General features: G+C 37.6%; 1 protein-coding gene across 5 annotated transcripts in view; it reads left to right on the forward strand.

Annotated features, from left to right (window-relative positions):
* fig4a (FIG4 phosphoinositide 5-phosphatase a) overlaps window positions 1-17817 on the forward strand; it is a 340932-nt gene that overhangs the window by 74279 nt on the left and 248836 nt on the right. For all 5 annotated transcript variants that reach the window (XM_039747917.1, XM_039747913.1, XM_039747915.1 and 2 more), the window contains exons 10-11: window positions 2116-2278; window positions 3998-4095. In XM_039747917.1, the coding sequence (XP_039603851.1) occupies window positions 2116-2278; window positions 3998-4095 (261 nt within the window). The remainder of the gene's footprint in view (window positions 1-2115; window positions 2279-3997; window positions 4096-17817) is intronic.

Below are 17817 nucleotides of genomic sequence, written 5' to 3' on the forward strand. Positions count from 1 at the left end.
AGACATCTAAAGCAGATCATCACTGGGGTTCAGATCAGACATGCACCTCCAATTATACTTCTCCAGTTATCCGACACCTCATAGTTTGAAATGTCCCAGTGGGACTACAGATGTAGTAGAAGACATCATTTCCAAACATCTAATGGGCACAATTCATTACATGTTGTACTTCTATAACTGTATATGTGACAAGTAAAGAATATTGAATTTTGAATGTAATGCACTGTCACTCATTATTCAGAATAATTGTTAGAAACATCCGTAAATAACATTTCTCCTTCTCTAACTTGCTGTTGCATAGATGCATTCCTTTGTTCCACTGGCAACATTTCTATATTATGATCACTAGCTGAGCAGTTATAAATACTTGCCTGTCTTGGGGCTCTTTCTGTGGTGAAAATTTGTGTTTCATTCAGAAAAGTGGTGATCCCCACCCTGCTGATTTTTGAATTATGAAAATAATTATTGGGGAAAAAGTGAGTTGAGAAACACTGCAATAGATAACATAGCTTATAGGATCATTCCACTTCCACACCAACATTACCAGGAGTATTTTGCATTTACACTTCTTGTAGAGCAGTGCAATGATGGAGTAGTGATGTTGACAGTTGTTTGACTCTTGGCTGTATGTGCATTTTGCTTGCTCTCCTGTGTGTGGAAGGATTGGTTACTTTTTACAGTTCAAAAGTATGTAATTTTTAACATGGGGCTGGTATATTTATGCAGTAAGTGGTTCATAAAGTTGGGAAATGGATTTTAGGAAACTTCACTACTTTGATTCATGGTCTTGGAAATCAGATACAGTTGAAGTCAGATGTTTAAATATAGTTAGGATGAATTCTTTAAAAGTAACTTTATAATCCCTCCACGGATTTTATACTAACAAAGTAAAAATTTGGCGTATTGTTTAAGATATCCACTTTGTACAAGGTAGAAGAGAAAAGCCAAGCAAAATGACACCTTTTATTGGCTAACTAAGTAATTCTTTCTTAAACAATGTTCACAAACAGATTATTTCACTTAGTATTCACTATATCACAATTCCAGCGGGTTACATTTTTACATACACATTGTTAACTGTATCTTTAAACAGCTTGGAAAATTCCAGAAAATGATATCAAGCCTTTAGGCAATTAAATAGTTAGCTTCTGATAGCCAATTAGCCTAATTGGAATCAACATGTGGATGTATGTTAAGGCCTACCATCAATGTCACTGCCTATTTGCTTGACATAATGGGAAAATCAAAAGAAATCAGCCAAAACCTCATAAAACAAATTATGGACCCCCACAAATCTGGTTCATCTTTGGGAACAATTTCCAAATGGCTGAAGGTTCCACTGCTGCAGGACGGTCTGGTGCACTTCACAAAGTAAATCTTAAGGATGGAAAATTATGTAGATATACTATTGCAACATCTCAAGGGCTTAGCAAGGAAGTTGATGCTCAGTTGCAAATGGGTCTTCCAAATGGACAGTGACCCCAAGCATACCTCCAAAGTTGTGTCAAAATGTCTCAAGGCCAACAAGGTCAACGTATTGGAGTGTACATCACAAATCCCTGACCTCAGTCCAATTTAAAGTTTGTGGGCAGAATTGAAAAAGCGTGTGCGACAAGGAGGCCTATGAACCTGTCCCAGTTACAGCAGTTCTGTCTGGAGGAATGGGCCAAAATTCCAGCAACTTATTGTAAGAAGCTTGTGGAAGACTATCCTTCCTAACCTTTGCTAATATTTGCCTTAGGTTACAAAATTTAAAGGCAATGCTACCAAAAATTAACAAAGTATATATAAACTTGTGATCCACTGATGTTCTAATATAGTCAATAAAAAATGATATACTCTGAGGTCTGTGAACATTGTTGGAAAAAATACTTTTGCCCTGCACAAAGTATATGTCTTAAACAATATGCCAGACGTATGGTTTGTTAGTATAAAACATGTGGAGGGGTTATATAGTGAGTTTTAAAGAATTAACTCTAAGTTAATGTAAACTTCTGACTTCCGCTCTAGAAGTAACATTGTGAGAATTAAAAGTGTGTAATGGTTCTTGGTTGTTTTATTTTTATTTTATCTATTGCATGGGTATTTATAAGCTGCTGTACTCTTTTTTTTCAGGGGGATGTTGCTAATGAGGTAGAAACAGAGCAAATCATCTATGATGCTTCTGTGACATCTTTTACTTCTGGGAGCTATTCTTCTTATGTTCAAGTCAGAGGCTCTGTCCCACTCTATTGGTCTCAAGATATTTCCACTATGATGCCAAAACCTCCCATTAGATGTGCGTACGTTTGTAATCTTTTCAGGTATAATCCTGTTATAAGCTTAACTATAAAACTATATGTACTATTTTTTTGCTGTGCAATACAATTTTAGGGTCATCGATACCAAGGCAGATGCTTGTGACATTGACATTTGTTTTGAAATTGACAGGTAACTATTGTTGCAAAAATTTAAACTTAATCACTCATACTGCTGTCTGAAATGACTTATCTTTTCTTACTGAAAAGTTATGTGCAATAACAAGAAGCACATTTTCACATTCTGTGAGATGCACAAAAACATTGAATACTACCGGTTATTAATTATTGCTATCTGCCTTAAAAGCAGCAACTCACCATCATAATGTAAGATTAACATTTTCAGACCTGATTGGTACAGTTCAGTGTGGCGGTGATGGGCAAAGAAGCAGGATCCATCATTGGTACCATTTAAGCATAAACACATACACTGAGCCAATTTATGGTTCCCAGTTAATGTAATACACATGTCTTTGAGTTGTGGGAAAAAGAATTGTATACACATGGAGAATGTGTACCATAATGCATTTGTTGCCACTGTGCTGCCCCCTCTCCATTAGCTGACTAAAAACCTAAGAAGGATGAGTGTAGCAATATTAAGTGTGGTTTTAAAAGTATTGTGTTCACAAGTCAGCTTGAAATAGCATGCATGCAGTTTACAATAGTTTTAAATAGTGTAGAAGTCATGCACAGTACAATTCTTAGAGGTTTGGGGTGTTTTTTTTTTGTATTGGATTGATTTTTTTTTTTCGGACTCTTCCTTTCGGGTCTTTTAAATGTTTTTTTTTTTTTTGTCATTGAGCAATCTTGTATAGGCATGGGCTGCAATGTCATCACTTAGAGTGAATAGTAAATTTTCTGCTTCAGTTTGTGTTAGAAAATGCATATTTTAATTTCTGTAAAGTTCTAAATTTATAATAAATAATGTTTTGTTTTCCTTTGAATTATACAGTAGAAACCCAGTTATTCATGCCATTGTTAAGAGGTTCCACATTATCAGGCAAGTCTGTAAGTGTAATACAGTACTTTTCTCATAATTCATTTAGTTTTGCTGGCAATACTGTTCTGACTATGCAAATACTATTAACCTCAACTGTACTGAGTGTGTTGTCAAGTAGCTAGTGACTGGGAATGTGGGCGGGACTCACTCACCCCTACCCAACTGCACCCCTCGGCTATTGTCAGTGTGTCACCAGTGTTGATCATATATACATCCTTTATTGTTTCATTAACTGTAGATTTTTGTGTTTATATGATGATTAAGAGTACGCAGAAAATCCACATAAGACTTCTCATACACATGGCATAAATGCCATTGAAACAGCACATTTATATACTGAAGAGCAGGAAGAAACTACACCTGAGTACATTTTGATGCTAAAGTGACTGTGGAACATTGTGACAAAGAAGCGAGGAACATTACATTTACTAAGGTGTGAAAACAAGCATAAAAGTGGTATTGTACCATAAAAATTGGCAGAATCTTTTATATCTGTAATTTTTAATAAAGTGGCCATAGACATATATTTTATTTGAGTTGTCAGTTGTTGGAAGTAGCATCTGTCAACATTATCTCGAATAACTGAGTTTCTACTGTATATTATTTACTATATTATTTACAGTATTAGGATTTATTACCCTGAAAAGACAGTGTAAAGTGATTTTCTGAAACTTACATTACATTTGCTTTATTTATTTAGTGGATCAGGCTGACCCTTATGCTCATGTAGCAGCACTGCACTTTGACCAAATGATGCAGAGGTTTGGATCTCCTATTATTATCCTAAATCTTGTCAAGGTAATATTTTTTTTAATTTGTTGGTGTGAAGCAGAATGTTAAAGATAATACAAGTAATACTAAAACGTATATTGAGAAATAAAACAGTATTTATAAGGGGTGACAGTGGTTTTGGGGAATTTAGTGGAAGTAAATTGATTCTAGCTAAAGCTGTAAAGAATTCCCTTACAATAAGAAAAAAATCAGGAAGAGTTCAAATTTTTCTTTAAAGTGAATGATTGCATGAAAAGGTAATGCAGAGGCCCTGCTATCTGATAGCTTAGGTGATTCAAAATATATTCTTGGTCCGATTACTGTTTTTGTGGACTTTGCCTGTTCTCCTCATACACATGCAAGATTTCTGTGAGTACTCTGGTTTCCTTAATACATCAAAAGTCATGTGTGAATTTAATTGACAAATCTATTTTGGCTTGCTATGAGTCAGGATAAAATAAGTACATGGATAATGGACTTTTGATGGACTCATATCCTGTTCGATTTATTTGTTTTGTATCTTGTGCTGTTGAACGAGACTGCAAAAAAGATTAGGAGAAAGTTATTTCTGATGCAGCTTTTTCTGTTACAAATACCCATTGTGCAAAAGCTTGGTTTACTTATAGCAGGTCAGTGCATGGCTTATTTGCACATAGTCCACAACTCAAATATAATAAAACATTTATTGTAATCTGGCTATGCACAGTCTTCTCTAGATGTTGGACAAACATGGTTAGTAAAGACTGTTTCATTTACTTTTTTTAATTTAATCCTCCAAAGGAGCAGCCAGGATTGTTCTCCTCTTATATAGTATCTTTTTCATTTAATCTTTGTTATATATGTATTTCTGCTAAATCCCTGTGGAATACATTTTTTACTTTCTTATAATAAAATGATTTGTTGAGTTTTGAGCTCAGGTAAAAACATCAGAAAATGTGTGAATTTTTGCTACGTGGCAGCATTCTACTTGCTGAATTTACTCATTATATGGTAGTGCATATCAATGGCACATGTGAATAACTTTATTGAAATGTAGTGGTGCAAATAATATGACAGCCAAAATAAAATAATAAAATAAAAATCCTAACAAACATACATGGTGAAAACAGTAAAAACATTTTCAGTGCAACAAAATTCTGTCAATATTAAGATTTGTTAATGCAGAAGCCAAATGAAACTCTTCTGATTGCTTATCTGAAAATAAAATTATAGACAGGCAATACATTTGTACATTTTTCAAGGATGCTAATACTTGTCAGGTTGGAATATCCATTAACTATTACCAGGCCATCTTGGCAACATTCAAAACAGTATGTTAGTAGTGTAACATGTGTTAGTTATCACATTAATAGAAAAACAGGTTTTCAAATTACAGTTCTGGATTTAGATGCTATGGTATTATTTTCTTCATCATAAAGGTGAAAAATGTTGTGCTTTGAGTATCCTGTAATCTGACACAGATTATATTACAATAGGTTTCAGAAAACATTGTGCCATTCATTATGAATACATACAATAATAGCACCAGACACAACACTTTCCATGTTGCATGGATAGAAAAGTCTGTCTGTTGAAAGTACTTTGGAACCTTTTTTCAGTGTCATCTTGCCATGCTGGGTTTAAGACAAGCTCATGGAAATCTATACTTTCTGGAATCAAAACCTTGTTAAGTAATTTTTTTTTGTTTTTTCCTCATTGTAAACTTGCTGGCATATTACTCATCGTGGTTAATGCATAATGTTTATTGAGAGTCTTGCTGTCCAGTATCTGTCTGTACTATACTGTGTTAGCGTCCCAGTGAGCCTATAGCGTCACAAACCTCCTCACTCAGACTCTCGATAGCTTGCATTTGAGAGAGAAATTCACCAAATCTATTTTGTTTCTCTTGGACATACTTCACTATAAATTAGTACTGGTTGCAAGGACAAATACCACTGCGTGATTCGAGTGTTGAAGTCACGTATCCGCGCTAGCCATTGCAACGCACAATGGTCTGACTCCACAACAAATGGATGACCTTGCAGGTAATATTTCAAAGAGTCCACGGCCCACATAACTGCTAGTGCCTCCTTCTTAACAGTGGAATATCTCATTTCCCTAGGGAACAACTTGTGACTTATATAGACAACTGGGTGTCTATCTTCTCTCTCAACCTGCAGCAGTATAGCACCCAGCCCCCATCCAGAAGCATCTGTCCGTAAACTATAATCTGGACATTTCAAAGCAGTGTTACAACATATTACATTCTTCAATTCTTCAACTTCATTTAATGTGGTTGGTCTCTTTCTTCTGTAAGAGATTAGTAAGTGGGATGGCAATCTCTGAAAACTGTGGAATGAACCTCCTATACCATCCAACCAGCCCAAGAAATGACTGGACTTGTCTTTTGGTGTTATGCCACAGATGAGCCTGAATATCGGTCACCTTTTTTACAAATCCTGGTATATCCCAGATATTGTACCTCTGATCTTGCTAATATACAGTACATGTATCCGGATTTGCCCCAGGCCAGCTTGCTTTAACCTGTGAAAACATCAGCAAGATGTGATAAATGATCGTGCCAAGGCTCAATGTATAGTACAATGTCATCAATATTGGCTTGAGAATAAGATTGTGCTTCTCTGAAAATAATATCCATAAGCCTTTGGAAATTGGCTGCAGCTTCATGTAATATAAAAGGCATGATGGTAAACTGATAAAGTCCACTAGGCACTTTAAATACCGTGAGGGGTTTAGCTGTGTTAGCTAGTGGCACTTGCCAGTATTTCTTGCATAAATCTAAAGTTGATTAAAACCTAGCTGGACCCAGTTGTTCTACCAGTTCGTCCACCCTTGGCATAATGTAAGGATCGAATGCAGAAATAGAGTTTAGTTTGGAATAATCCACACAAAAGTGAATTTGTCCATTCTTTTTTGGGACAAGTACTACTGGACTACACCACTCACTGTTAGATGGTTCTACTATACCTAATTAGAGCTTGGACTGCAACTCCTTCTTTAGCGTCTCCTGCAGACGAGCAGGAACTCTGCTGCACGTCTGTCATACGGGACCTGGAGAAGTGAGGCAAGTAGCATGTTCTATTACATTAGTCCTAACAGGTATTTCGCTGAACAGATGCTCCGGAACAACTGTTTTTAACTGTTCTTGTTGCTCCTTCGAAAGATGGTCCAACATTGGTAGATCTACAGAAGATGATGTTGCAGGCAGAAACTGCTCAGGTAATTCCTCTTCGTCTTGAATTCTATGAATCACAAGCTGTACGTTGGGGTTAGCTTTTTCCTTAACTCTTTTAACAGGTTAATACGGAAGAAGTGGTAGTTATTTTAGACCGGGAAACACATCTGCTAATAGAACGCATCTCGAATATCTATGTGGCATTGCACATAATCTACAGCTTCAAGTGTAACACAACAATGAGTAAGAGCAGAAAACAACGAAATAAAGAGAGCTTTAGAAATAGTTTGTTAGAAGTTCATGCATTAATTAATTGGATGTTTTAATATTCTTGCTTTCGTCTTTTTATACACTCACCTAAAGGATTATTAGGAACACCTGTACAATTTCTCATTAATGCAATTATCTAATCAACCAATCACATGGCAGTTGCTTCAATGCATTTAGGGGTGTGGTCCTGGTCAAGACAATCTCCTGAACTCCAAACTGAATGTCAGAATGAGAAAGAAAGGTGATTTAAGCAATTTTGAGCGGGGCATGGTTGTTGGTGCCAGACGGGCCAGTCTGAGTATTTCACAATCTGCTCAGTTACTGGGATTTTCACGCACAATCATTTTTTAGGGTTTACAAAGAATGGTGTGAAAAGGGAAAAACATCCAGTATGCGGCAGTCCTGTGAGCGAAAATGCCTTGTTGATGCTAGAGGTCAGAGGAGAATGGGCCGACTGATTCAAGCTAATAGAAGAGCAACTTTGACTGAAATAACCACTCGTTACAACCGAGGTATGCAGCAAAGCCACAACACGCACAACCTTGAGGCGGATGGGCTACAACAGCAGAAGACCCCACCGGGTACCACTCATCTCCACTACAAATAGGAAAAAGAAGCTCCAGTTTGCACAAGCTCACCCAAATTGGACAGTTAAAGACTGGAAAAATGTTGCCTGGTCTGATGAGTCTCGATTTCTGTTGAGACATTCAAATGGTAGAGTCAGAATTTGGCATAAACAGAATGAGAACATGGATCCATCATGCCTTGTTACCACTGTGCAGGCTGGTGGTGGTGGTGTAATGGTGTGGGGGATGTTTTCTTGGCACACTTTAGGCCCCTTAGTGCCAACTGGGCATCGTTTAAATGCCACGGGCTACCTGAGCATTGTTTCTGACCATGTCCATCCCTTCATGACCACCATGTACCCATCCTCTGATGGCTACTTCCAGCAGGATAATGCACCATGTCACAAAGCTTGAATCATTCCAAATTGGTTTCTTGAACATGACAATGAGTTCACTGTACTAAAATGGCCCCCACAGTCACCAGATCTCAACCCAATAGAGCATCTTTGGGATGTGGTGGAACGGGAGCTTCGTGCCCTGGATGTGCATCCCACAAATCTCCATCAACTGCAAGGTGCTATCCTATCAATATGGGCCAACATTTCTAAAGAATGCTTTCAGCACCTTGTTGAATCAATTATTCAATGAGAATAAGCCAAATGACCATTCAAATAATGTAGAAATTTCACTCAGAGCTACAAAAACTGCTTGATGGCAGTTAAAATCTCCAGAGGCTATGCTGTGAAATACTAGGTTAAGGACATGTGATGGTGCGGGTCAGCTCCACTCTAACGGGTCGTTCTGGGAGTCTTTTGAACACACCACCACTGATAACATACCAGAGCCAGGCAAAGGAGGACACATACATCAAGTCAAGGGGTAGATGTGAAAGTGATTCAGTGCTTTTATTAAAACCATCAAATCAAGTATCCAAAAGTGCAGTACAAAACTTCAATCAATAAATAAATAATCCATAAAAACAAGAGCAATCATGAAGGTTAAAATCAAATAATCCATTAAAACGAGGTTAAAACATGATGCAGGAAGCTGTCCTTAAGACTCAGTCCCTGGTGCAACCCCACACAATGGAAGTCTCCTTAGCTTAACCCCAGATGGGTCCTTGCAACCAAGGAGGCACCTAATCGGCAGCCAAGTTCAGCCAACCTTCTGTGCTGCTCCTAGTCTTTGGCCCCTGCAGCCATCTGTGTCCCTGGCAAGGCACCACACTGAGCCACGACTTCCGCTGCCAGGCTTGTGACGTTGCAGTCCATGGTTCTTCTCGCAGGATGCCTCACTGAGCCTTCCAGCACCCCTGCAACTCTCACTGCCTTTCTCCTGGGGCTTAAACAGAGTTACTCCAGCTGACTAGCACGTCAGTCACTCTGGCTCCCAAATCGCTCAACTGAAGTGGCCTCCTTCGGTCCCCAAGCATCAGCTGCATGCTCTCCCAAGGGACTTCCTCCCAGCTGCCTTTCCTTCTCTCTCTCTCGATCACACACACTGGCACTCTACACCTCGTGCTTTCTCTCCTTTCTTTTTCTGTTTCATCTGATCTATTTCTGCTTTCTCATCCTCCCTCACTGTGCTGTGCAGGCCCTTCATACTGCCTATTTAATTGGGTGCAGGTGCGAGAAGCCATTCCCTACTGCTGGACTACACGTCCTTTGCCTGTGCTTGTTGCCCTAGTGGAGATATCATATATTCATATCATATATTCATACAGAGCACAGGTGTCAAACTCCAGGCCTGGAAGGCCACAGTGGCTGCTGGTTTTCTTTCTAACCCTTTTCCTAATCAGTGTCCAGTTTTCACTGCTAATTAACTTCTTTTCCCTCTATTTTAATAGCCCTGTTTTTAAGGATTAAGTCTTCTGAATTAATTCTTTTCTTCATTAAATGCCAGCCAAACAGAAATAAGACATGAAACGAGCCAACAGATGACCAGCTAAATTGGGGCTTCAAACTCCAACCAGTTCCTTAATGAGAAGCTAATTCTTGCTGTTAATTAAACCCATTATTTAATTCCATGGTTTGTTGCTGCTCTCTTTCTACCACAGCAGACATTTCAAAAACTGTTCATATTTTGTTTTTTTGTAAGGACTCCTAAAATGTTTTGGTAACCTGAGGGATCAACCTTACTGAGACCTTCATCTTTATTTTTAGATTTTGTTTGATGGGTACAGGTGAGCTGGTCATGCCCTGCTTGTTTTATGTCTCATTACTGTCCGGCTGCTAATTAAGGAAAAAACAACTAAGGGGCCTGATTGAAGCCAATTAAAGCTAAGGCTAAAGAAGTTAATTAGCATCAAAAACTGGTCACTCAATAAGAAGATGGTTAGAATGAAAACCTGCAGCCACTGTGGCCCTCCAGGACTGGAGTTCGACACCCCTGATATAGAGTGTGCCTTCTGTTAGAGGCCCTTGTATTCCTGTCAAAGGCTTACTTGACATGAAGAGAAAATTGTCCAGCATGAAGTGACTGTAAAAAGCTGAGCTGGTGAAGGCAGTCGGTTTCTAATTGCAGCCATATAATCCATTCATTTCCTTATCAAGCTTAATTTTTTGGGATGATATTTTGTATCAAGGTAGGACTTGGATACTAGATAGGAGCTAATGTTTTAACTTAGTGCCAGTCTGTTGCATTTCAGATATACTCATACATTAATTTATACTGGGCTGGATGAGTGAAGATTTGCCAGGTAAACTAATATGTGTGAATTTGGGATGTAGGTAGAAAATTATAGTACCCAGACGAAAATCAGGCAAATGTGAAGAAGACCTTTACACTCTACACTGGCAATGTCAAGAATGGAATTCTAACCCAGTTTCATGGAACTGTTTACTTACTGTGCTACGCATTGCACTACAATGTATTACTATATAATAACAGTACAGAAAAGGTCACATTTAATCATACATGTAACCTTTATGCATCAGAGCAGAGATGACTAGATGAGTCAAATATTATTCTCAAAATCTATAAACATCTGAGCCCCTGACATTTAATTTCTTATTTATAGATACTCACGTTGTATTTCACAGGTTTAGGTGTTACAGAATGGTTTCTGGAATATGGATGAGATTCACAAGGTTGAGCCATGTGATTCAGAAAGGGTATTGCATGTGGGGGCTTGTTCAGAGACAAAGAATCAGTAACAATGGATTTGAATATACAGTATATGCAGAAGACAGAAATGGGCAATCTAAACAACAAAGGCACTTCCTCACATATAAAAGGACTCAAGTAAGATTAAAAGAAAAAAAAAAAAGCACATCAAAGCAGATGGTGGGGATGTTCACTATTAATAGTCTCTTACACTTGAATGTAATAACCTGTATGTTTCATCTTGGTTAGATGTTTTTAATAATTGAAAGTATTTAAATTAAACAGCATATTTTACAAAGTAAGGTATATGGTGTATGATGAACTTAATTGAAAGTTTATGAATGTTTTTGTGCATCCTTTTTTTCTGACATAACAGTACCATATCACTTTCATTTCCATGCATTACTGGAAGAGTTGCTTTCTCTGCAAGATGGTGTAAGCCAGGCATGTCAAACACGCGGCCCGCATGACAGATCCTAGTTAGCACTGAACTTGTCCAAAATGATTACTATCGCTTGTGATTGAATCATTCTGCATGTTCAGCGTTACTTATTGACTTTTCTTATCTCTGCCTTCTGACAAAAGAGCGTTTTCCCATGGCATTATGGTACCGGAAACATCATCTGCTAGTACAGCCATGAGCTTTTGACCAAAGTTAATGAGCCGCAACGTCACAACTGAAGTGCTAGGCTGAATCAGCGGGCAGCGGGGGCAGCCTTAGGCATGTGCAAACTGTGCACCTGCACAGGGCCGCCACGCCAATATATATTGAATATAAAACAGAAAGAGAAAATAACAACGCAGCTGACGGCAATGTGGCTGAAAAACATTGTGTTTCTTGTTAATTAGTACGCTGCATTTACTAATGTTGCTAGAGTCGGAGCAGTGAGCTATATGTAGTATAGTAATGAGAATATCATGGGCTGCCTCTTGGTTTTCAAGTTATGGACACGCACATATAGCAGCGTTTCATGAGCACTAGGCGGCTATGCAGTGTCCGCAACGGACGTAGGCATCCACCGTGCATAAGATACTATATTGACATTGGCGAGCGAAGGGACCACTGATTCTTTCTATGCCCAGGGCCACCACGAGCCTAGAGCTGCCCCTGCTAGGTTACACTACTGGCTGGGCTGCTGAGACTGGCCACTCGGTAGAACTGACCATCACGAGTATTAATAGCCCGCATATTTTCACGTTGTTTTGCTCTAGTTTTATGTAATTTTGTGCTAGTATTGCAATGAACAGTTAGTGCAGACTACAGCTGAAGTGGACGCGAGAAGTTGGTGAGTTGTTTATTAACATATTTTTGAGATTTTTAGTTTGTAAAACTAGTGTAGGTCAGGTGGCTTTTTGCATATCGGCTTATTTTACAATATAAATTTAGTAAACTAAAATTCAATTTTAGGAGGATTTGTTTTCCAACTTGAATTACTGAGCAATGAATTCAGTGAGGTTTTCTTGATTTCAGTTCACACGAACAGGACTTTGCGCTATTCTCTTACAACGTTGAGAATATCCAAATGGGATTGATTGAACTGCAGTCAGATTCTATTCTGAAGGCAAAGTACAACTTAGTTGGTGTGCCAGGCTTGTATGCTTACCTGCCACCCTTGTATGTGCAGATCCTTAAGTTGGCATCGAGAATACTTACCTTTGTGAGCAATTGTTTTTGTTAAAGAAAGCTACCAAAACCCCACATCGCTCAAGACTTACTGTCGAGCACCTTCCATCCCTCATAAAAGTTGCAGCTGCACAAGATTTCAAGCCTGATATTGAGGAACTGGTTACTAACAAGAGATGCCAAGTGTCGGGACAAAAGAAATAGATCTCACACTGTAAGACTCCTATATAAGCAATGAATATAATATAAGGACCTAGCTAAGAGGCTAAGACTCTAATTGTACACTGTTGTACGGAGAGTGTATGTAAATAAATTGCTTTTCTTTAAACTTTAAGTGATACATTTTTTAAAGTTTTCAAAATTGGAAAGAAAGAAACAGTAACTTTGCAGAATACTATAATAGTATTTGTTACAGTGCGGCCCACTGACGCACGTATGGCAGTCGAAGCGGCCCACCAGTGGTAGTGAGTTTGACATGCCTGGTGTAAGCAACGATTCAGTGGTTTTTACATGTTCTGTACTCTGTTTCTGTTTGTTTGCTTGTGCACTTGCTTAGGTAAGGTGAGTTGATTCCTGATTGATGAGGACCTTGTGAAATCTAGTAATAAAATGTAATTTAATGGGCAGCATCTATAGTTAAATTCAAATGAATTTGTTGGTATCTGCCCCAGAGTAAAATTTTTAATATTTTTTCAATCTAGTAGCATACTATAAAAATGTACAGCATATTGCCTCAAATGAGATTACACTACTACAAAGTTAATTACTGAAATGTTGTCTCGAGGTGCTCTGAATGTAAGTGCATTTCAAGACGTTATGGACATTTCTTCACTAGCACTAGAGTCGAATTAAGAATTTACTATTTAAAGTGAGGGTGTTGCTTCCAATCATGACCCTCCTGGTATCTCTGTTCTTTTGTTTGTGAGGTTTCAAATTATCCAGTTGAACAACAGATTCTGTAAGTATACTTTTGAGCACTGAAACCATTTTCTTCAAATGGCTGCATTCAGTAGTGTGATGGGGCATATAGGCTTTAGGGAATTTAATATTTCATCTGTCTGTATTTTCTCTTTTAAATTTGTTGTTCTTATTTATTTACTAAACTGTTTTCCTGAGCTTTGTGTTGTTAAATGTCACATTCGTGGAATCAGATTATATTTGTTACCACAATCCCCCTTCATGAAAATTATAAAATATATGTAAAGTTTACATAATCAAGAATAATGATACTCTATTTTTTTTCTTCAAAAGATACAGAATGAGATGCATGTTGAATGAGATGGATGTTGGTCCAAAAAGAAGAATAAAAGAGAGGAAAGAGGAATAGAAAATAACAAATAATCATTTAACATTAAACACATATATTTGGGTGTGTTAGTATCATTTATTCTCAGCCTTTTCACAGCAAAATAATTAAGTGATATCCAGTTTATGATAAATAGTCCAATAATCCAGATTTTAAGAAGATCTGGTGAAGTCCATGAAGCACAATGTTTATAGTCAAAAATAGTCAAGAAAATGAGGTATTTCTACAATCTGCCTTTGAACCACTTCTCCTGGTCTGCAGCACTTGAGTGGCTGCTTCTTATAATGTGGAGAATAGTATATATATATATATATATATATATATATATATATATATATATATATATACACCTTGAACTTTGACAACTGAGTCTGTAGATGGTAGCATGTGAAGTAGTCCCTTCCATTTTTATTTCAGGGTGTCCCTGAAAGATGTTATTATTACCAACTGACAAGATACATGTACTGTAGCTGTACACATCTTTGTACTGGATTCCAGATATCTTTAACCTGGGCAGAAACATTCTGAACTGTCTTTGTTAGCTCTTTATAATTCTGAAGCATTCAATCAAACATAGATGAATATTGGCTTTCACTTATTTGGAACCTTTGGGTAGCTATTGAATGCTCAATTACAATTTCATATGAATTAAGTCCCGTAGTTTGTTAAAATTAATTTCTGAATTGTCTGAAGCACACACCCTGTTTGATTTCTGTCCATCGTAATTTCACATCTCCTTGAAAAATGGACAGCCTAAATGTACCATTTCCATATTAAGCTATAGTGCTGTACCATCCTTTGTTTTGCAGATACCTTTAAAAGCATTTCCCAAACAGTTTATCTACATTACTACTGAAACTGAAAAGTGTTTCAAATCTTTTAAATGCTTCCTTAACGCCATATGATGCATAGTTGGAAAATGATGAAAACCTTGAGATAAAGTCCATGATTACACATATATGGATATAATTGTGTTTGTCAAAATCCATTCGACATGTCAATTGCCAAAAAGTACATTCAGCTTTCAGTATAGTGAAAGAGATAGCCACTAGTGATGATTAAATCTTTTACACATTTATTTAAAGCTTAATAATTCATTGTTAACCTCCATAAGCCATTCAGCTTCTTAAACTTTTAAACTGTTTTTCAGGAGTGTTGCATGGTGAATGTGTTCCCACAATTATGCCATCTTTCTTAAATTGTGCTATCAAGGTTTAATCCCTTCCAGGATTTGTACTTACATACAAATTACTTATATAAAAGCCAGATCGAAAGTTATTTACCTTGATTTATTTACTTACTTCCCACACTGTAAAGTCACAAGTAGACTGCAGAGCTTCCTGTGTTTGATTGACACGGGCATGCTCAAAAAATGCATGTGTAATGCCACAAAAGTGCACGCTGACACTTCAGTTCATAAGCAATGGTACGAGAATGCAGGCAGACTTTTTTTTGGGCACATACACCGTCCAGATCTAACCACTAGCGTGGAGAGTCGCTCACATACTGAAGAGTCTATAGCTGCAGGTGGAAGCAGCCGTCGCTGTACTTTGTATATAAGAGCCAGATCGAATGTTATTTACCTATTTACCTTGATTTATGTACTTACACCTACAGTGTAAAGTCACAAGTAGACTGCAGAGCTTCCCCTGCACAATAGAATAGAATAAAACTGAATAAAAAAAAAAAAACAAAGCTAACCTTTACAAGTATCATAAATTTACACCGGCTGTTACAGACTCAATGTATGTTTTGATTCTAAAATACTAAGAATAAGAGCAGCTCATTTTTCAAAATGGAGTCGTGTGGGGTCGAATCCGTGAAGTTTTGATTACCAGTCAACAGTTGTTACCATTGCCCCACCAAAGCGGTCGTATCAAAGGGGTGTCAATGTTGCATCCTAATGCGGGTTCTTTTTCTGCAGTTATATTCTTGAATAGAAACATACTTGCTCTGTTATATTTGTACCTTTTGTGAAAGCGCTTAATTGATATTTGGACTTCAGGCTTCACACATTATACACTTCATGTCTACAAATTGTGTCAATTATTACTAAAACATGAAAAATGTTTCTGTTTTAACGATGTGTTTACATAGATTGTTGTAGACATGGAACGCACATGAAATGCATGAGTTTCAAATAACGATATAGTATTTATAAAAGGTGTCATTTTGCTTGACTTCTCACTCTATACAACTCTAAGCAACTGACACACGGGTAAACAAGACTTGAGCTGAGAAAACAGTGTGGCAGTGGGGGGGATGTGATAGCGGGCTGCTTGCTGCTTATTGACACATTTACAAGACAAAAGATGCTGATGGAGAGGTGCTAAGAGATTTAAGATGGGACAGATTTACGAGTTTTTTTGTATGCTTTGGTAATTCTATTGTTAATACATTTCTTAATTGCTTTTTTTATGGCATTCATTAACCCACCATTCCATATCATTTCAGCTTGGTGTCACATTGTGACACTGATTTCCATTTGTCCCTTTATTCTCTTCTGGTTCTAAATTTGTAATTTTTTTTAAAACAAATTCCGTTTTCTGCATATGAATGATTAACCCTTTATTATTAGTTGTTTAGTAGTTTTGGGTTTTTGTCTAGTTTCTTCCCTTTGCCTTGATTGAGATAACAGAGTAAAAACTCCATGGACGTTTTCAGCTATTTCATGATGGAATTCTCTGGCATTTGCTAGATACATTACTTACTTCTTGTAGTGGTCATCCTTTAAGTGGTACTTATTTTCAATCTGTGCACATGTCTTCTCTGAATGGTGTTGATTTACTTTATTACTGCATATAATTCTGGATTCAGTTTCTGTTCTTCCACGAGGTCGTTTTCCAATTTTAGTTTTTTGTACAGTTTCTGCCATGGCTATTGATCTAAACTAGTCAAAGGGACCCTGTCGCAAACTTGTAGCTACTTGCTCTTTCTTAAATAATGTAGATCTAGACTAGTAAAGGGACTTTTATTGCATGTCTACAACTTAATGGCTAGACTACTTGCCAATCATTAAACCCTATAGCTCTAGACTAGTAAAAGGATGTTTATTGCAGATCTGCAACCTAATAGCTGAACTGCTTGTTGTACCTTAAACCCTATGGATAGATAGATACTTTATTCATCCTCAGGGAAATTCAGGCATTCAGTCACTCAAAAACATCAGTAATAATTGTTAAAAATCATTATGAAAGCAATAAGAACAAACATAAATAAAAAGTACAAATGGGTCAATTGTTTTAGTTTTGAAAGTATAGTGGTGACCAGGTCATGAATCACTTACTTTGGCAACGGTGTTATAGAAACTCGCGGCAGTAGGAACAAATGATCTTCTAAAGCATTCTGTTCTTCAGTCCAGTGAGAGGAGACTACTGCTGTGTTTACTTCTCTGACCTGCCAAAATGTTGTGAAGAGGGTGACTACTATTTTCAAGGATGGCCTGTACCTTCTTCCCCATACACCCTTCCACCACAATTCTAAGTGAGTCCACAGTCCTACCCAGCACTGAGCCAGCCTTCTTCACCAGCTTGTCCACCCTCTTAATGCTCTTATAAGTCATACTACCTCCCAAGTAAATGGCAACAAAAAAAGAGGACACCAGCTGTCACAATCCGTCTACTAAAGCAGATGGCTTGCTAGTAGTTTGGGACCGATCAGAACTTAGGGGGTAATAAGAGAGGCACAAGAGGGGCAGATGTAC

The sequence above is a fragment of the Polypterus senegalus genome, chromosome 3 (genome assembly GCF_016835505.1).
Source record: "Polypterus senegalus isolate Bchr_013 chromosome 3, ASM1683550v1, whole genome shotgun sequence".
NCBI lineage: Eukaryota > Metazoa > Chordata > Cladistia > Polypteriformes > Polypteridae > Polypterus > Polypterus senegalus.